The sequence below is a fragment of the Atheta coriaria genome, unplaced genomic scaffold (assembly GCF_025399875.1).
Source record: "Atheta coriaria isolate IRGN ID8LTWV9N9 unplaced genomic scaffold, Caltech_Dcor_3.1 hic_scaffold_4_pilon, whole genome shotgun sequence".
NCBI lineage: Eukaryota > Metazoa > Arthropoda > Insecta > Coleoptera > Staphylinidae > Dalotia > Dalotia coriaria.
Genome location: NW_027045446.1, coordinates 10,483,094 through 10,503,957, shown reverse-complemented (window position 1 = coordinate 10,503,957; position 20,864 = coordinate 10,483,094). Strand labels below are relative to the sequence as shown.

Genomic DNA, 20,864 nt, shown 5'->3' with positions numbered 1-20,864 from the left:
AAATCCATCAAAGTTGTAGATAATTCTGCGTCTATTTCCACCATTAATTCGGTGGAATAAAACGAAGAAGCTTCATAATGATAAAAAATATAACAAGTTTTTATTCTCATAAAACTAGAGGTATAAATATACTTGTATTAATAAGACATCTTTTTAAAACATGTCCATAAATCGTTCAGTAAAATATCGTAATTGTACGCCATGTGTAGGGCTCATGTTTTTGTCGCTTCAAAAGGTACGGATCAAAAAATCATCTACGGAAATAAATTAATGCAACCACATAATACTATGAAAATAAAAAATCACTGGGATTAAACCTAAAATTATTATCAATACCTCTCCTATACGCTCTAGATTTCAGATTTCTCCGCTGACACTTTGTATATGGCTTTAAACAACACTATTTTACAAAAACATCATACATGATAACCAACGTATAACTAACAGATCGAAGACGTTTTAACAAGATTTTGATTTACACGCGCTTTCTGAGATAACGTAAGTAAGAAAACTACTATGACTAGTCGTCAAAAAATAAATAATCATGAATTTTTGAAACGAAAAACCGTGTGATGTTAGTAATATGAATATATAAGTCAGATCTTATTTTTTGTCATCGCGATTCTTCCTTCGCCGGCCGCCCTCAAGTAAATAAGTCACATCCAATGGTTGCTTTGTGGGTAATTTGCTCAATAACTTTAGCAGGATCGCATTGACGCGCGCTTTTTATCTGCAGCAGTCTAAAATATAGAAAAGTTAAAAAAAGAAACAATATTATCAATATAACATCATAGTTACCTTAATTATTGGTTCAGCTACGGTTGCAACTTGAGTATCCGCGGGTTTCGCCTCCTCACCGCTATCATGCGGCTTACGCCCGCGTTGTTTTACAAATGCTGGATCCAAATCATGCGGAGTGTATGTCCGCGACACCTTGCGGCGCTCTAGGAACCGCTCAAATGCATAGCTCTTACAACAAATCGGAAACTTGGATTTGGAGACTTTACTGAACAGTCGCGCGTTTTTGTCCACGCGGTACTCGCAGATGTAAATATGCTCTTCGGGAGCGCCAATCGGCCTTCCCTTGCAATAAGTATTCAAATCCATAACCCAACAATGCGAAATTATTAATTCTACTGGCACAGCTTCGTATAGAGGCACTCTCATCACTTCGTTCGAAAAGAACCTGAAAACATTTACAAAATTAAAATATATTTATATAAAACTTAAGTTTCTAAAATCTAACTTTCTAGAAGGTTCGTGGTAGGTCTCATGCGGTCTTAAATAATGATGACCATAGGCAAATCGTTGGCCCGTTTTGGAATCCTTCCACAAACGCTCGATTCGGAAAATATCCAAATCAGTGTATTTAATATCGCCGATCGTATCGTACGTGTGCTTCTTTTCCGTGCCGGGAATGGCAATGTCACGCAGCACGTACACGGTATCACCTTGCCGCAGTTGAAGATCACCGCGCATCAAAGTCATATAATACCTGTAAAAACAACTCATTATTAAGTGAACTAATATAATAATTATAATAAATTACTGATGATTGTGTTCGGTGTACTCATCCAAGGCGATTTCATAATCGACGACTCTTGGCACGCACTGCTCGCAGTGATAACTGGGCGCGTTGTCATCCGCCTTCACGCATTCACAATGCTGCCACACCAAACATCGCTCACATTGTATCATCAAACCCTCATCCCGGTACATCCCGCAAATACATCGTATGATATCTTCTTCTTCATTCTTCTTTTTATTCGACATGAATTTCGTAGGCGGTTTAACACCCAAAACCTTTTCAATATCAGGCATGCTATTCATTTTACAATCATTGTAGACTTTTTTCAGTTTAGTTGAAGCTATGCCAGTATCATCAGACCTTCCGTAAAACTTAGTCGCGTTGTTAAACAACCTATTGATATCATGATCAAAACTCTCAAATGTTTTGTATGTGCCCGACGTTATAGTTTGCTCAATAGTCGTCAAATCAATAGGATCGGTAATCTTCAGATAGTAATCAGGTTGTTTGCGCTTAGGTGGTAGAAGCATGAATGGCGCGCTTAATTTCTCACCAAGTTCATTCTTCGCGTCTACAATCACGTTGTAAATATTCCGGAGTACATTTGCCAGGCGTACTGTTTTCTTCAACTCGGGATCATCTTCTGCCTGTGCTACCCGACGCGTTATCATATTCCTAGGTTGACGAAGTGCGTTCAATTGATTTAAGAACACAGCGCCTTGATTTGTAGGTGTTGAAGTTTGCGCACGTGGTACAGAACTATTACTACCATCAGATCGATCTCGAAGTTTCTTGATTCGTTTCAAATTGCGAAGAAGGAAGCAATGATGTTCTTTGATAAACACTTGTTGCGTTGTACTTATCTTAATGGGTGGCACAATTGTAGTATTCGCTTGTTGTGTAGTTTGATTGGCAAGCTTAACATTACTCGCGGCTTTCTTCGCCAGGGTTTTTCTTGGTCGGCCTACCCTAGCTGACGTTTGGGCATTCTGCATAGCAAGTGCTTGATTTTGTCGCACCCGTTGAGACTTCCCGCCGATAACACCACGACAATCATCACTACCACATTTACATTCCTGACCATCGGCTGGGTTAAACAATGAGAAATTATAATCGTAGGTCAATTCTTCGCCTTCATTTATATCGCGCAATGAAAACAATACCATGCGGAATTGTCCATTCACAGACCACTTTTGAATCTCGCAATTCGGCTCGCAAGAATGATTAACAAACCTACCATCTCCGCCCATTCGGTGGCCATCAATAACAAGCCCACCGTCCAAATGCAGACAATAATGATGAGTGTCATGAACATACCGTGTTGCCATGCGTTCCTTAAACTCTTGGTCAGAGACAACCTCACCGACATACTCCAAAATAAACTCGCCGGATTTAATCGGCTCGTTGGTCCTGATCCCCCAGCCTTTGTGTTCGGTCATAAACTTCTCCAACCCCGGCGCCCATTCATGACGTTGAATTCTTTGGTTATTACATTTGTGTGATGCAGGACATTCAGCAAGGACCAAACGGTTAATACAATCATCGCCACAGTTTGCAGTCGGGGAACAATTGCAAGCCTGCGGTTCGCATGCATTCAAAGTATTCTTAACATTGTACATATTTGAACGAATTTTCCTGTAGTTCCAACTCGGGACAATGTCGCGACCAGGTAGTTGTGAGTGAGTATGTTGCCACCATAAATCATAAGGAAGTTGGAAGGGTATCTTTCGACAACGTAAATATTTACCACAATGATAAGGCGCAGGCAGAAGTCCATAGGGATGTTCTTCAGGAACGTATTGTAATTTTTTCGGCACATCCTGACGCTTTGTTTCATCCTCCTTGTAATAATCAGAGAATAACCCAGCTGGTAAATATTTCTTCCTCCATCGGGGAGGTTTCTTTGTCCGTTTAGCATCATCCCCTGATGCGGAACTCTCCACACTCGCCGGACTAACATCTCGTAAATGCTTCAACTTCCTATCAAACTTCTTCGGCTGTCTTAACTTCGCAAGTCGTTCATGCAAAGATACATCTTCAATACTGCTCGTGGTCATAGGAGATTCATTCCGACTCTTGAGCGAGGTGCGCTCTGCTTTAATATCGAAATCAATTCGATCCTCTTGCGGCAAACTGTCGCACTCACTGATCGCTTCCCATTTCACACCGCTTACTTCATCGTCTTCTTCAATATCATCGGGTTTAGGCATTTCAGTTCGTTCAACGAAAGACGAATACTCTTCGCCTTCCTTAGGCACTCGATCACATACTAGGGTGGTTTGGTTAACAGATGGCACAATTTTCTTCTTCTTTTTCTTCACTGTGGGGAAACCAGTTCGGTTGATGGCTCGCCGTTTGCGTACTTTCCGCTTAACTTCTTTAATATTCGCCGTTTTGACGATAGCAGGTATTGATTCCGGTACAGCACTTACTTCCTGGATGGTAGGTTTGATAGGTTCCAATGGTAGATCAACCGTTGGCAGGAAAATGCCAGTTGGTGTTTCATCTTTCAGATCCTTCTTGCGCTTCGCCTCCTCGGCTTCAACCAACTTCGACGAGAGATTCGAAGTCAACTCGTCTAATTTAGTCTTTTTCTTCAAATTCGCCAGCAGGTCATTGCTCTTCTTCCCGGTTGAATTGAGATTTCTTTTCATTCTGATTTCATTGACCACGGTCTCCAGACTTTCTTTACTCTCCTCCATGCATGATTCCGGACTGAATTGTTCCAGCCTATGACGTTTCTTTGGTGTTGTCATAGGTTTATCTTCCGACGTTTCCAGCTCAATTGACTCAGTTTTATCCTGTTTGATGGGAGTTACCTCTCCGGCATATTTATTGATGCATGCTTCAATTGCTTCATCAATATGTGATGTCTTCAAATCGTAGTCGTTATTATTAAACTTCGCTTCTTCTTTAATTTCACGTGTTTCCTCCATGGGCACATCTTCTTCCTTGCTCTCGCAAACAACACTATTTGTACTAGTCAGGTGATAGTGACGCTTCTTCAATGGCAATCGCTGTTCATTGGGGCTGGTTGTCTCTGTGACCACTTTCTTCTTTTGCGCTCATTGTAGTCGGAAACTTTGCGCTTCTTCGAAACCTTCTTCAGTCCTTTGAGTACTTCGGGTACGTTTTCTTTGGCGGGCTTCACCACAGGAGAGATACAACATAACCTGAAGAACTCCTGCACCATCTTGTCGATCTCCCCAGTCAACTTTGGATCTACCTGTTGGGGAGACGTCAACGGTTTGAGTATTTTAAATTTGCACTTTTTATGTTTCCGGTGCTTGTGTTTACTATGCATCAGTTTCTCGTTCTTTACGGTCAAATACTGATGTTTGCCGTTTTTGGTCGCAAGAACTACTTTCGGTTTGGACACTGATTTAGTTTTGTCCTCCAGTCGTTTGCTGATGCGTTCGCATATCTCATTCAGATGTGTTGTTTTCTCTTTGGATTTTTCTATTGTACCGATTGCGGGTTGATTACTCGTTTGGAGCACCTCTTTCTTTTTATTGGTACCCTTGGGTTTTGTTTCGGTTGCTTTGGGGGACTTGGGTTTGTTTTCACAAGAAGATTTATTTTTTGGCGGCCTGCCAGGACCTTTCTTAACAACAGGCCTTCCTACCTTTCTGCGTGGTGGATACAAAACTCTATCCGAATGTCCGTAGAGTATCCGATCAAAACGATTTGATGTCACCGTCATTTTTGCAAGCGGTTCCTTCTTAGTACCAGACTTTGTTTTTGCTTCAGAATATTTATTCTTCAGCGGAGAAGGACTGCACTCCGGACTACTAACATGATCAGGACTATTTTGAATACCAGAATCTGGAGAAACATTCGGATCTCCACAGTATTCCAGTGGGTTCTCTTTTTCACAACCTTTTGGGCCGTCCACGTTTCTTCTTATCCGGTTCCCCGGCTTTGCGGACTTACCATTATCCTGACCTGAATTGACAATATGAAACTGCTGTATAAGACTATTTGCAAAGAGATTCGTGCTTGGGGGCGGATGTGATTCAGATTCACTGTAACTTTCAGTAGTGCGTTGGATGATTGCATTGACAGCCTGCTGCGGCAACTCAATATCCGAAGCGGATGCATCACCGGCTTGCGGTGAACTCTTTGCGTTCTCTTCGAACGCATCAAACGCATCGCACTCCTGTTGATCTGGTAGGATAGCCGCCAAGTCTTCTTGTCGTATCTCCTGCAAGCTGCACAACATATGTGACGGCAGCATCACACTATCTGCATCAGAGTCTTGGGAATCTGAACTCGATCGGGTTGAGCTTCGGGATGGTGGGAGGGCCGCCATCTAAAACCCATGACACATTCATTTATTAGAAAAATTATGCAGTGAATATTCGCTGAAAACCCGGAAACAAACACATGGGGGAGGTGACTAATGCTTGTAAAAAAAAAAGAGAAATGAACACGCAAGACACTTATAACAAAGGCGCGTTATATGCGTGCATGTTGAAGGGTGACTACAACTAGGGCGGCCAGGTGTGTAGCGGAAAAGAACACAGCAAGGTGTACCAAAATTCGTTAACCGCGCGAGGAAGACGTAATTTAATTAAATTTGTGAATACGAGGACACGTTGAGCAATGTCGCGGTCAGACCACTTATTGGCCTTGTACTGAATGATTATATTCTATAGAGAACTCTATGGAATATTAATTTTATGTGCTAACATGTTAAGTGAATGCGAAAAAAACGTCCTTCTCACCACATAGCCGACATTGACAATGAAATAGAAGGCTGCCGGTGAGTCTAAGGGCTCGAGACACATGGATGGCTGCACAAAAATGCATCGCGGTGCAGCCGAGCAAAGAGTCAAAAATTTAAAAGTACAATTATGAAGTGCAGAAGAAACAAAGGCGCTTCCTTCATTACGTATTCCAACCAACTACCATCATTTCCCATTCCTTAAGTTTATCTCCTCTCGGCCATCAATTTGACCTGAATATGTGCAATGCGCAACATATTCAACTCCCTCGTCATGTGGGAACTAAGTCTCTGCGCAATTAACATCGCAGACCATCTTAAAGTGACACTACTTTAAATCTTCAATAATGGGTACGATGAGTACGTACGTACGGACAGTTCCGCGTTCGTTATTGACCTTTTATTTGTTTCTTCATTTGTCCGAAGCGCGGAATAGCGTCGAGATCGTTTACCCGATCGCGAAATTAAACATACAGTTTGTCCGCCGAATTTCGCGCATCAAAACTACTTCCCATTAGCGATCGATTCGCACATGACACTAACAAGCGATATATACGACAACAAAAAATAAAATTCAGCGCATATAATGTGCGAGAGCGCGAGAAGCACAGCGGCGGTGAAGAGGACAAAAAAAGCGCGCGCGAGAGAACAAGTCAAGGCCAACTTTTTTGCCTACGTACACCGGGCCTCCATACGCGCTCGTTGGGATATTGTTGTATATTTATTAATATAAAATACGCGCGCCGGTTGTACAACTTAATGTTTTTGTTCATTCTCTCGGACGTGTCATTATTCGCAGGTTTTTTGCGCTACCAATAATTCAAGGGCGATTCTCGCCGGGCAACGCCAATTTTATCAAATATCGACATCGAGACGACAATGAATACATTTTTTGCTCAAACACGTTGTTAGATCATTAATTCTCGAAGAGAGTTTATTGCTCTTTGCATCACAAACCGACTGTGTGTGTTTTTGCCAAGAAAGTTAATCATCTAAAACTGGCATTAATTGTTCAGCGTTTACGTAATCACGCACGTCGCGAACTAAAACGCTTTGCGAATAATGCAGATACGATTAGATAGTTACGTGTTATTAATTGGTGTTTCGCGCAAACGGCATGCACTTCGAAAAGAAAAGTGAAAGTGACATGTGCAGCGCGAAACAGAAATGATATTAACAATCGTCAATATCGAGAGGAGAACGAGAATGCCAACCGAATCGAGCTGCATTTGCATATATACGCCGCTGTGCTCGTAACAATTATCGTGTGTGAATTATTAACTAATGATTACATGCACGACACACACACACACGTTCGACATCTAAATATCACTCATTGTTTACGCTATAAAGCTCACGACGTGTTTTCCACGTTAGTATTGCGTCGCTCATGGAGCTGCGTCTTGCAAAACGGACATTTCTATAAATAAACGAATTAAGCGCGCAAACTTTTATACGAAATCAATGAAGGTCACCACTCCGCGCTGGCGAACAGTACATCATCTAGAGCCGCGCGCCAACTAAAAATAATAATGCGAATTTGTGTCAGTACCTGATAACATTCTTGATAATCGTCGCTCGGGCAATAAGCCTTCAGCAGGTGATTTACGTACTCCCAAACGCCCTCGGCGAGCGCACCACTATCCGCGTCGCACTTCTCGCGTTCCACGTGACTGACCATTTTTTAAATTAATTAATTACCACTTAAGAGTACACGTAGAAAGCGATTGTTAACAATGCGCGCGTAATTATTGTACGATTAGCATTGCGAGTTTTGATTCCGCGCGCGCGCGCGAGCGACCGCGATATGTGGCGCGACACCGATCTTGATGAATGAATGAATGAAATTGCGAGTTTGTTGGTTTCTGGACGCACCGGCACCGACGACGGCGTACGCAAAGCGCCCGGCCGGTGTGTATGTGTGTGTATATATCGATGGCGGGGTCAACTTAGCGACCGACACTTTGGAGGCGAATTCAAAACACGCGGCGGGGGCGTATGAAAACTTAATCATAATATACCGCATGTTGCAAATTAAACTTATAAAAAACAATAAATGCAACAAAAGTTACAATATTTACAGAACGAACAAAAACACGGACAACCTAGTTTTGTTTCCTAAAAAACATTTCAATGATTTTTTAGGAAACAAAAAACTTTTAGGCGCAAATAAAAAAATAAGAAAACATTATGTATATGCAAAACACCACGTCACGTCACTAGTCACCCCTCAGATTAAACGTGTGCATGCTTTGCACATAATCTCCCCACAACAATCTTTACCGCAGCTAATAATGCGACTATACACGCGGCATAAACCAAACGCATTAGGCTAATATATTAATTCCTCGTCTGTCTTAAATAAAATATGTGAGTAAATAACAGACGACGATAAAAAACGTGATAATGGTGACATGAATAAGAAAAAAGCTCTTGTCCCAGCATTCTTGTCTGCTCTCCTTGTTAGTTCTTGTGTGACTCACCTTTTTCCGTTTGAGTCTGGCACGTTCCCGAAGAACTCTTGGCGACACATTGTCTTTGGTGTCCTTTCTAACCACTGCCTTCCGGGGTGGCGGAGGCGGGCGACGCACTCGCGTACTCCTCGTCTGTACAGGCGGCGGCGCGACATTTTTGTTGTTATCAACGCTTGAATTAACCGCCGCTGCTGAAACGGGCGCACTTTTGCTGCTCGGTACACTTTTATTATTTGTACTACTAATTTTCGGTTCGGCAGTTAACACGCTCGAATCGGAATCGGAACTATCGCCACTTTCCGAAGCGCTACTGCTGAGACGTTTATCCTTGCTGCATTCACCAGGACTAGGAGCTAATTCTGGGCCTAGTTTGCGCACGTTGGCGATAGTCATGCGAAGACCTAATGACTGCGACGTTACTGAGAACTCTGGTGATGGCGAACGTGAGCGTGATGTAGTTGTACTTGTTGAAGAGCTATCGGAATCAGAACTGTCTGATGCCGAACACGAACCGGAACCAGATCCAGATCCCTAATAACACATAATAAATATATGAATTTTTAATAAAAGGTGTTAGTTACATGTGAGCCCGATTCAGAATCAGAGTCTGAGTCATCTGGTGGTTGGCTTGCAGCATTTGCACTTCCTGCTGGTTCAACATTAAGGCCCCCACTGAATGCAGTGATATCAACAGTGCTTGGCAACTCAGAGGGTTCCGGATCTTCACTGGGTTGATGCACCACGCAGGACCAGCCACTGAGGAGTTCCGTCTGTCCCTCACTACTGGCCATCTTCAGTAGTTCACCTGATAAACAAGTGTAGGTCATGTTATAACATTACCGCCAAATTTAACGGCCGTAGTTAGAGCTATGCATGCAACACGTACCTCCAGTAGTAAAACTCCACCGATGAACATTATAAATGCGCCAGCGGTAATTTTGGCTACATCGATGCGAAGCTCCTAACTTGAAAATGCAGTGCAGCACAAAGTTATCGTAATATTATGTTCGTGTTTACGTTGTGCCTTGGTACATAAACACAACAAGATGGCTCCCATATGACGATGGCCCGAATGTGCATTTTTCCTACATCGACGAAACGCGCACTTTCTGGGCGTTACAGCGCGTTGATACTGAATTGTCCCATTATCAGCCTGGTACTTTACAAAAACGGGTGTTGCTTGTGCTGGATTTTGCTCGAAACGAGGAAATAATTGCGCAACGAAATTCCGTAACGCACACACAACCAACGGCCGCGCTTATAACTGACATTTCAGCGGCGATTTTCGTGCCAGGTGACACTTGTTTTAGTTCAATGTATGGTCGCCAGATGTCGCACCATGTACTAAATTAAGAAAAATATTAGCTGAAAATAATATAATAAAGAATATATATTAAAAATTATTTACAGTATCTTAATTAATTATAAACTAAATAAAATAAATTAATACCATTTTTTGATTATTATAATTCTAATACTTAGAATAAAAAAATAAAAAATATTCCAAATTAGTTCAAAATGCAATTTATGACCGTAAGATGTCGCTACGGTGATCAAAAGCAATTATTTTGTACGTCTTGGATTTTCTTGTTAATAAGTTACTATAGTAACCTGTCTGTTGTGTATTATAACCCAACATTTTTCTACTGCCGCACAGAATTTCTATATTTTATACGTTTTATAATGGTAATTAACTTAATTCTGTCTAAACAATTTAATAAATTATTTTTTCTAGGCGTTATCACCAAAAGGCAAGGAAGCTCTTAGTGAACATCTTGCTCAACAGTCTAAAGATGAAAGTTACACTAAAGACATACAAACTATCAACAAAAAAGCTGAACGTGCGCCCTTTCAAAGACACTGCTATCGCCAACAAATTGAATTGGACACTTTGGAACATGCCAGGTCCAAACAAGCCAATGCTGCGCTCAAAACTGCGCAGTTGCAACAAACCGAGAACTTCGCGTATGAAATGCGCCGATTAAAAGACGAAGAATTTTGCGAGATGAAATTACGCCAACAATTGCGTGAAAATTGTCCAGACCTACGCGATTTGCGCAAGAAATTAAACGCTTGCTACGCGAATAAAATTGTTCATGAGCAAATCAAAGAAAAAGACGCGCGACGTCTCCAAGAACAGATTCTAGAAAGGGAACAGAATGAAATATTAGCAAAAGCTCACGTCACCGAGAAAGAATACTTCAAACAACAAAAAGAACTTGAACTTTTACGTCAAGAGCAATACAAACGCGAGTTACAAGATCAAATGATCTTCCAAGAAAACGCAAAACGTGCGAAATACGAAGAATTCCTAAAGGAAAAGAAACTAATCGACGAGTTAGTCCTCCGCATCCAAGAAGAAGAAGCAAGGGAAATGAAGCAGAAATACTGCGCCATGTTGAAAACCCAGGAAGACATTCGGAACTTCATGGAGAGCCAACAAACTTGGCGAATCAAAGCGCGAGAACGCGTTGAACGCGAAGATTTGGCCATTCAAGAGTTCATCAAGAATAAAATGGAACAAACGAAGAAGTGCGCCGAAGAGAAAGAAGCACGGCAAAGTGCACGTGCGCAAATGTGTGACGAAATGGCCAAGCAGATGTACATCGAAAAGGTAGGATATTTATTTGATTCACATGCGTCCTCTGTCAATGAACACGGTTGTCGCGAATGCGTGGACCGCGGTACGAGATGGCAAACACTGCCCGAAACATTCCAACAACATCGGTTGGTACATCACTGTAGTCTTGTAATCGTTAAAACTGATTTTTCCATCACGATCAATGTCCATTTTCTTCGTGAGAATTTCCACCATATCCTTAGCGGATTCCTCTGCGTCATCATCACTCCCCGAACTGATCAGGGACTTCCTCAGAAGGGTGAATATACTATCACGGCCTAACATACCATCTCCCATTAGGTTGTACACTGCAAAACAGTGGTCTATCTTCTCTTCTAAGGTACCTCTCAAAAAGAGAGACATGGCGGATATCCAGGTTTCCATTGAGATGATGTTTCCATGTGCGGTACCATGAGATTCCAATGCGGTGAAAATGCGGTCGATGAGGGTATCTTCAGTCATGTCGAACCCGTTGTGGAGCACATCCAAGAATTGCACTTTTGTAATGCCCGATTGTTTTATATCGCCATCTTTACGTATTTTATGATAGATTAATATTAGCGATTCGACTTCCACTTGGGTAAAGTGGTACTTCTTAGTTAATTCTCTTATCAACGTGGAGTACTTTTTCTTGATGCGGGTTTCCTCCATGGGGTCCATGGACATGTCCAACATAATTCCGTACGACATGATGAAGAATTTTTGTTTCGTTCAGAGTAAAACACGGAAAAATATTTATGTCATTTGGTTATATGATTTTTTTGTAGGAAAATAAATAAACTCGTAACTATGATGATTTTTCCAGCGAAAACAAACGGAAAAAGACGAGATATTAGCTGAGTTATTAGAAGCTGAAGAACGGGAATCACACGAACGTAAACATCGCGAAAAAGTTGAAAAGGAAATTCGCGCCAGGTTAGATGTCCATCGTGCTTTGAACCTTCAAATGGAGGAACGTTTAGAGAATATGAAGAAAGAAGCTGAACGTGATGCTCGATACAAAGAGGAACTTGTAGCTCAAGCTGCAGAAAATGAAAAACTCGAACAATTTACGAAAGAAAAGCGTAGATTACGTATGATGGAATTACGGCGTGATATTGAAGAAACTATGAAGTCTATGCGACTTAAAAAGGCGATGGAGATGCAACTGATGATGAAAGATCAAGAACTATCGAATGAACAAGCTGAAAAGAGGTATTTATCTAATCTTTTATCTAAATTTATCTAAAATTAAACTTGTTTAACAGGCGTCTATGGATAGAAGAAGAACGCATTCGAATGATTACGGAACATGCTGAAAATTTGATAGGTTTTGTTCCTATTGCTATACTAACTGATTCCGAAAGGAATAAACTGGGAGAAGACTTACGATTGAAGCTTACCTGCCACCACAAACAGTTTTAACACACAAGTGGAAAATGAAGTCTGGTGGGTTGCATATAGTGGCGCTCCGTTTCGAATTTTCTATTTAGTTTGAAAGACGACAGATGTCGCTGTGGGTACCAATTGGGGGTGTTTTACCGTTTTATCCAAAATGGCCACGCGTGATGACAACGGATTTTTGTAAAATTAATAAGGCCAATAAAATTATTTACAAGTAAAGATAATGACTGATATCTTAAAAAAGCCTTAGAATCAGTGTTTGGGAACCAAAAAATACTTGTATTTGCGTGAAAGCTTGATGTCGTACGCCTCTAGTGGTCCATGATGTAAGCATCCAAGCCCCCCTCTCATTCAAACGGATTCCCGCCGGCAAAGCTCATGCTGTTCCCGCATGGGCATCAACAGTACGCTTCACTTTTTACGCCGACCTATCCGCACGTCCCCAAACATTAAAATCAGCTGACGGCGGTTGCGCGGACCTTGAAACTCACCGGTGTCGCGACGTCAACGGCGTCGTCTCTCTTTGTGTACTTAACGAAAACTTGTGCGTTGTGCGAGAGGTGTGAGAGTGTGCGGTGTGCGCGGATAATAATACAACACACGCTCCGTGTGCGGTGTGTGCAGGTAGGAGTAGACCTGGCATAGGTGTGGGACCAATGAGCGGCGAGCCGGACGGCCAATGGCGAACATCCGATGAATGTTTATTGCCGCGGGGCTCAGCCGTCCGCCGCCAGCAGCGTGTCCACGGCCGTCGAGTCTGTCGGTAGCTAAGGGGTGCGTTCGGTGCGCGCGTACTGCACACGCGATACCCAAAACACGTCGTACGAGCTTCCAATTTGCACACCAACCGTATGTGACGCATGCATCCGCGCAGCGCTTTTCATTTGTTTTTCGTCCGTGTCTCGGTTTTCAACGCGGCGCAAAACTTCTGTGCATCACAACTCATTTAAATTGACCTACAACAACATCCCTTGCTTGATGGAAGAGGTGCGATCACAGCCACAACAACAACAACAACATGGGATCAACAGGAGCTGGAGCTGCACGTGGACGTCGAAAACAAGCGAAACCACAACGCAAAGGTACAAATCCAAGCAATTCGGGAATATATTTTTAACTTGCTTGCCTGATATTAAAAAAGTTTGTTTTGTTGCCAACATGTGTTCAAATCGCGTCGCCATGTTGATGTGGCGGGTTGTAAAGTAGGAGGAGTAGGAGTAAGACACAAGGAGTAGGGGTTGTGGGTGTTTTATCATGTCTACCTGAATATTTTCAAACTTTTTCTACGTGTTTTGAATTCTATTGCTTATAATGCCATTAAACTCTATCCACAGACATGTTTCGGTTCTGTTTTCTAGCGTTTTAGCCTTACAGTAATTGATTTTAATTGGTTGGATGCCCGAATTTAATTGAACGCATCGTTGGGGACATTCGGGTAATGGTAAAGTTGGACGCGGCGCGGTGAATTAAAACAAAGTTTCAATTGAATCGTTGGAGAATCTACTACCTGAGGTCCCCATATCCCTACATCCCCAGCATGCGTACATCTGTTGAAACTTATTGGGAATAAGCAAAAGCAAGAATTCGATCTGCATGTGTTAACGCAGTGCACACGCACGTCGAGGGGCTTTTGGTTTGGCTGCGCTCTGCCTGAATTGTGAACAACTATTAATCGGCTGTCCCCAGCTGCACAATAAAAGCCAGCCCAGAGCTTACCGACGACCCCTCGGCACACATTTGCATCTAAAGAGTGTAGTATAGAGGGACAAACTCTCCTCTCCACCCAAAAAAAAATCAACGCCTGCACTATTTTCGGGAAATAATCGACTCAAAATATATATTCATAAATCAAAAACAATGTCAAAGATTGTTCGTTATCGAGTTAGTTTTTCCTCGGCGCATCACCTTCCATAATTCACAGTTTGTAATAAAAAAGCGCGACGCATAATATACATAAGCGATAAACTGGGCATTTTTCGCCCCCAAAACGGCATCGGCTGGTGCGAGAACGCGCCCGTAAACAAGTTATATGGGCAATTAAATGCGAAGGAGACGTCGTGTTGGAAAACGAAAAAAAAAAACACACCGCTTATGCGTGTTATACGCACATATACCCACACACACGCCGAGCAGCGAGAGAATCAAAGCGCGGTGCAAAGAACAACAACCTTCGTCGTTCGCAGCGTGTGTGCTCGCTGCGGCGGTTGGTCGTAGATATGAAAACCTGCCTGCTAGATAAGAAGGTATAGTGGGGTGTGCGTCATGGCGAGCCATGCACACACGCTGTATCGGGAATTTCACGGCATGTCAAGAGAAAAGGTTATCACTAACCGTGGGGCCCCGCGGTACCGTTTCTAGCAGGCACAGCAACGCTATGGTCCATTGAAAAAGACATTGACGTCAAATGCGTGCGACGCATGTTATAAATTATCATAAACATTTTTTTCAGACAACGACGAGGGCCGCATACATATTTCAGTCACTCCCCTATCACCACTTCCTTTAATTTTATTGCATTAATCACCTTTGATAAGTGAAAGTTAAACAATTGGTGTCCCACCGGATGTTGCAATCACCAACCACACAGGCACAAAATTATTAAATGTATTTACGGAATATTTAAAACCATAAATATGAAATATTTCTAAAATTGATATTTTTCAATGGAAATAAGAGCATCATCATTGTTTAGTGTCGGTTCGGACGTTTGGAAGCGTTAGCTCTGGTGTTTTACGCGCGGCGGCGACGTCGTGTCGCGAAAGCGACCTGTTTATAGTCGATTTAATATTACAAAATACACTTTATACGTGCTAACTAGAATTAGTACTTAACGCGCTGTTATTGCTTTTCCACGACAGATTATAATGATCATGATGCGCGTGACGTCACGCGCGTTTATTATATTAATTAATTGCGTATTAATATATGAATCAACGTGGATTTCTGTATCCTGATCTTTTACCAAACCGCTTTCTAATCTGTAACTTGCTCGTGCTCGTTAAAGATCAAAGGTTAGTGTCCTATATAGAATATAAGTGTCTGTAGTACGTGTAATCTGTGCGTTTTCAGGAAGTTGTGACGAAATTTTCGGTATTTTTCAGTCAGTGCCGGCCGCAAAACTAATAAACACACATTTTTGAATGCGGTTTATATACGCGCATACCTGAGATGCACACCTTTCGCTGAAGCATTTATTGCACATTAACAGATATATGGATTTATAAATATGCGCTGCGTGTGCGTGTGCCAAATTGCCTCCGTTAATATGCACTTTATTCATTTGAATCGCAGTGCAGAGGTGTAAAATGTCGGCAAATTGTGCCAGAAATTCATGCGCTACTCGCTTACTATGTTGCCGTATGCTTGTGAATGTAAAATCGGTTGCCTAATTTTAGTCTCGCTAGTCAATATTGACGTGTGCGTTGTTCGTGGAATTGCGGGTGAGAGCGCGCGCGCCTTTGTCTGGCATTTTATTTTAAGCTCGCGATTCCAGGTGTTCTTTGTTGGTTAGACATGGTAGCATGTTAGCAAAGCGAAGTGAAGCAAAGTAAAGCTGTGCAGGCATGTGCAAGACGCATTTTTAACTCGTAATTAATGCTGTAGTTCCTCTCTCAATCATCGTTTTTATTTTTACTCTCCGCGTCGGTGTTGATAAGCCGGAGCGATAAGGGGCTAACACACAACACACGGTTAATTGTAGATAATTTTTGTGCTGCGATGCGGGAAATTAAAATCCAATCGTCTATGAGTAACGCGGTCTATTTTGGCTCAATTTATACCAATCGGTTTACGAAACAACACAATGCGCACTAAGACAATTAATTTCTTCGAACAATCTGTATATAACCATCAATAATAATTGGTCTGATCAGGTTTATCTTCTTTTTTTAATTTTTTTTTTATTTTTATTATTTGTTTTGCGAGCATGAGAGAGAAATGCGTTGCAAAACTTGTCTGATTTATTGTAACGTAGACAATACCTGATTACGGCAATGATTTCAATCTTGTAAGTCTGCAAGCCCGAGATATGAAGTTATTATTTCCAGTTGATATTTCCTAATCAATATCATGGTTTGCCAAGATAGTGCAAGTTGTTAGGCTGCTACATTGTGTGTAAAATATGCAGCGGAAGCGTGGTGGACTGATATAAAGCTCACCTTTCGGAATCACTCAATCGAATGCCCCACACAGGGCTTTCCCTTAACCGCCTGCGAGTCTTTTATAGTGGAATCGGTTCGCATTGCGCGCATAAAGACCTTTCTTTTACAAAATCGGATCACCGCCGCAGCGCGTTTTATGGACTTTATACCTTGGAGCTTTCCGCAGCTTTTTCACCTTTTACGAATTGAGATTTACTGTGGGCCACTGGTATATAATGTAGTATAAGGAGTTTCGGAAGCAATATATTTATCTATCTATAAAACGTTTTTGTTTTTTGCTGCGTTTTTTACTCTAGTAATGCCCAATTTGTAATTTACGACTCGTGTAGGTGTCTGCTTTTTACGTTTTAAATTAGTAATATGTGTGCCACCTGCAATTTGCTATATGGCGTCCAGCAGCCATGATGTTACCGTGCTGCTGCTGGGGGTCGAAAAGCAATTAGCGTTTTTGCGCTGCGCACGTACACACGTTGGCGGCAGTGGTGGCGGCGGCGGCTAGGGGTGTTTAATTACGTGTGCCATGCCATGTCGACTGAGGCGATGCTCTCGCGTCCACTGATTTATACCATCCCTGCTGCCGGTCTAGGTCAGCCGGTGCTGCCCGGCGTGCAACATTTTCGTGCATCGAACAACATACGCGAATAACTGGATTCGACGTTTCGAGTCGGGCGTAAAAAATGGCCCCCCACAACCGCAAAAACGTGCCTCGCCTTCGGCTACAACCTTTCCAATGTGGCGGCGTGGTATAAAGCTCTTCTCTCTTCGCTCACAGGCGGCTATCTATCTATGATTTTAATTGCGCTTTGATTACCTTTCAACTGCGGTGGTGTTAAAAATCAATTGGGGATCTTTTTGCGCCACGTTGGATTTATACCTATTTTGTTTTCAATTTATGATGGCGAATCCATAGCCAGGTGTTTACCCTTTTGGATTTTTGCGTTATTTTTTCCCGTAACTTTTTCTTCGCGCACAAAACGGATGTGTAAGTCAACACACCATCTAATAATAACCTGGAAACGTAGCGCATACACCGTTGACGACGTGAAACGTATGAAACATTTCTCATGGCAGGCACCGTGTGCCCCGTGTGTTTCATTCCGCACTATATATTTCTTTGCATTGCGCATACACCTAGCATCCTGCATGATTGATGCTGCGATTAGCACAAAATATTTACGCATACGTCATTTTCGTGTATAAATTATGGTGCGCGCGAGATGTGCCGAGATTAATCAACATTTTGCTTTAATTTCTTTAATCACGCATCCGTCACACTGCAACGTGTGGCAATTTAATATTATTATAGCGATAAATTATGTTTTATGTTCGCTGGCAGCAAAAGTCCAAGGTAAAACTTTTCTATTAATTGAGCGTTATCATTCAACACTGATGTGTGATGTGAGAGCACAATTGTTCATTCATCTTATGCCATAAAAGCTTACCTTTTGTTTTATGCTGAATCATCAAGGTGCCCGAAGTCGGCGACGTGTGCACTTCAGTAATAAACACCTAACATCTCTACGTGCGAATATGAGACTTGCTCTATCGCGTTATTAAATACCTGTTTTCACATTAACTAAATTTGGTTTTGTTTTAATTCACAACTGCTGATGAGCAAGGAAATTTTGCGACTAACGCAGTGAAGAAACGCGGCACACATTCACTTATTTCAAGGTTATGCGCGCCAATTGTAGGAATCTGCATTACCACTCCGGTAGTACCAACCGTCAATAGGAAGAAATCTGCATTACCATCTCATTCAATGCCAACCGTTTCCTGCTGTTTATAACCTCTTTAAATTGTTTCTAGAATAAGTATTGAATTTCGACATAAAACTATACAAAATACGCGTAGTGGTGAGTAGAATGATCTGAAACGTTGCTACGTTGAAGGTTTTATTTTTATACCTCGTGTTTATAAACTTTTTGTCAGCCACCTACTGGTACAGTGCACCTCTTGCTTGAAAGATTTACACACGAATAATATGAACCAGAATATTCCTGCGAGTGTATGCGCAGGCACGATGTTTATTTGTATATCAAGTCTGTCCATTGAAATGAATGTTGCAATTAATATCAAATGAGTACAAAACGACATTAACTAACGATCGCACATTTTTAATGTTAAATACATCGGGGGCATACGTTTGCTCTTCACTCAGCACAAGTGTGACACACCAGCCACACAGCTCCACACGCTTGACTTAATTCCCTGCTTATTTTTATTACGGACGTTTCTATAATTATAAAAATTTCCAACGAAAATATCTGCATCACAACATCCTGATTTCCATGGTTTTGAAATGTAGGTAAGTAAATACCTTAAGCCTGGAATTAAAATGTATAAAAATGTATAAAAATTAATTTTACTTCTTTAATGATGTGGTAGGTTGGTGCCAAATATACAAATCTACTAGAAAATTGTAACATTGACAAATCGGTCGCGCGTCGATTATAATCCGCTGGGATAATTTATGAGCGTGCCACCCATAAAACACGCGGCAGGCGCTAGTTATAAATATTTTATCATAAAAAACCAGTAGACTCTCGTACAAAGCAAGTGGAGAGTTAGTTGGATTATTTACAAGCATTGTCTTGTGGATGGTGACGTGACACCAGATGCGGACGTTTTTAGCACTGGTAATTTATTGCTTTCCTTAAAATTTTATGCTATGTATCACTTGGCACCTGATTTGTTAGTGCTAAATATTCTAAACAGTAAAAATACATAGTTAACCCAAGTTTACAGCACGATTTATTTACGGTAATCGCTTGTTGCCGGTGTTCCGGCGGTGATGTTTTCCGGTTTGCAATTTACCAGGTGGATTCACGTTGTTGCCGGAGATCGACCCAGAGCCAGAGATACACTTCGATACCTAAGATCGTTTGTCTTCGCAAACCGCAGACGCGTTTGCACCGGTATCACCCCTCGAAACTTCTCGCTTTCCACACTCGCCGATGGAGCACTTTCAATTTAAATCGCTCTCCATAAAAGTTCGCACGTAACTTGTTCACGTCACTGCCTTCGTCAAGTCGCATTTATTTTTCTCTTTAATGATATATCCCGGATGTTTGAAACTTTCCAAAAAGCAATCAAATTGAACAGCGAAAAGGTAGAGTTTAGCAAAGAATTGAAATCAAAATAAAAAAAAAGAAAAAAACGTATATGTCGAGGTTTTATTTATGATGCGTGCTTTTATAAGCTTTCAATTGTCATCGAGTTTATGACGATGGAAGTGTGAATATAAACGAACAATGAATTCAACGGGATCTCGTCGACGGGTGTTAAAAATGCGACACATATGACAAAACGAGATTCAATCACTGATCAACACGTGTGCTTATCACATGTTTACACAAGCGATTTGTGCGTTCGCTCACGCGTACAATGAGCGATTAAAAAATAAACGCCCGGTTATAAATTTTTGTTGACATTTTCGCCGTTCCGAGGGTTTTCGTGTCTTAATTAACACCGGCTTCCTTTGCACCTTTCTGCGGTACAGAAAAGGGTTGCCTTGGTCATTAACGCTCGTTGGTTGCTCGTTTGCGCTTACATATATTTTCGGTCGTAGGGTGAGCCCATATAATCTTCGCAAATGCCACCGCCAGATTGTTCTTCACGCGTTTACCTTTCTTCTCCTTCGCGGGAGCTTCATTTGCATGTCATTACCGGTTGCCTTTACCTCCATTCTACACCTGTGGGGGATGTGTTCACTTTTCATCTCGCTGGCGCTGGAACCCTTAACGAAAAACACGATGTGGTAATAAGTCAACTCAACTCAACTCCCAAGCCTTGTTATAAACATTTCGGAGGGACACACAGGTATAACCTGCCCCCACAGATTCATGCATAATGCATTGGATATTTTCCTTTATTTACGCGTTCTTCATCCTGCAGCCAAGCACACAGAAACAGGCGTCGTACATAATTTCCTTCTTGTAGAAATTTCTTATTATATGTCGCTTGTCGGGGC

The 20,864-nt window shown here is 41.8% G+C and overlaps 4 protein-coding genes across 5 annotated transcripts in view; 2 read left to right on the top strand and 2 right to left on the bottom strand.

Annotated features, from left to right (window-relative positions):
* Positions 1-71: 71 nt before the first annotated feature.
* ash1 (histone-lysine N-methyltransferase ash1) lies at positions 72-10,036 on the bottom strand. The gene is given in 8 exon segments (XM_065301002.1): positions 72-740; positions 799-1,186; positions 1,247-1,495; positions 1,550-4,592; positions 4,595-5,840; positions 8,738-9,259; positions 9,310-9,533; positions 9,615-10,036. Coding segments are annotated over 7 exon segments (5,700 nt in total). The 5' UTR covers positions 9,520-9,533; positions 9,615-10,036; the 3' UTR covers positions 72-698.
* A 272-nt stretch (positions 10,037-10,308) lies between these two features.
* LOC135791025 (meiosis-specific nuclear structural protein 1-like) lies at positions 10,309-12,955 on the top strand. The gene is made up of 4 exons (XM_065301338.1): positions 10,309-10,414; positions 10,464-11,342; positions 12,154-12,542; positions 12,596-12,955. Exons 1-4 carry the CDS (start codon positions 10,412-10,414, stop codon positions 12,750-12,752), a joined length of 1,428 nt encoding a protein of 475 aa, XP_065157410.1. The 5' UTR covers positions 10,309-10,411; the 3' UTR covers positions 12,753-12,955.
* LOC135791026 (calaxin-like) lies at positions 11,331-12,110 on the bottom strand. The gene has a single exon (XM_065301339.1). The coding sequence runs from the start codon at positions 12,036-12,038 to the stop codon at positions 11,361-11,363; it is 678 nt and encodes a 225-aa protein (XP_065157411.1). The 5' UTR covers positions 12,039-12,110; the 3' UTR covers positions 11,331-11,360.
* Positions 12,956-13,129: 174 nt separating the features above from the next.
* Positions 13,130-20,864, top strand: part of zfh1 (Zn finger homeodomain 1) — a 119,352-nt gene continuing 111,617 nt past the window's right edge. For both annotated transcript variants that reach the window (XM_065301006.1, XM_065301003.1), the window contains exon 1: positions 13,130-13,813. In XM_065301006.1, coding sequence (XP_065157078.1) covers positions 13,750-13,813 — 64 coding nt within the window. In that variant the 5' untranslated portion in view covers positions 13,130-13,749. The remainder of the gene's footprint in view (positions 13,814-20,864) is intronic.

What these genes read in the sequence shown, in the direction of transcription:
- LOC135791025 (XM_065301338.1), top strand. An exon ending in AGCAGATGTACATCGAAAAG is followed by an intron (nt 11,343 to 12,153) that starts GTAGGATATTTA and finishes TGATTTTTCCAG; the next exon opens with CGAAAACAAACGGAAAAAGA. An exon ending in AATGAACAAGCTGAAAAGAG is followed by an intron (nt 12,543 to 12,595) that starts GTATTTATCTAA and finishes CTTGTTTAACAG; the next exon opens with GCGTCTATGGATAGAAGAAG.
- LOC135791026 (XM_065301339.1), bottom strand. Translation starts at nt 12,038, where the DNA reads ATGTCGTACGGAATTATGTTGGACATGTCCATGGACCCCATGGAGGAA.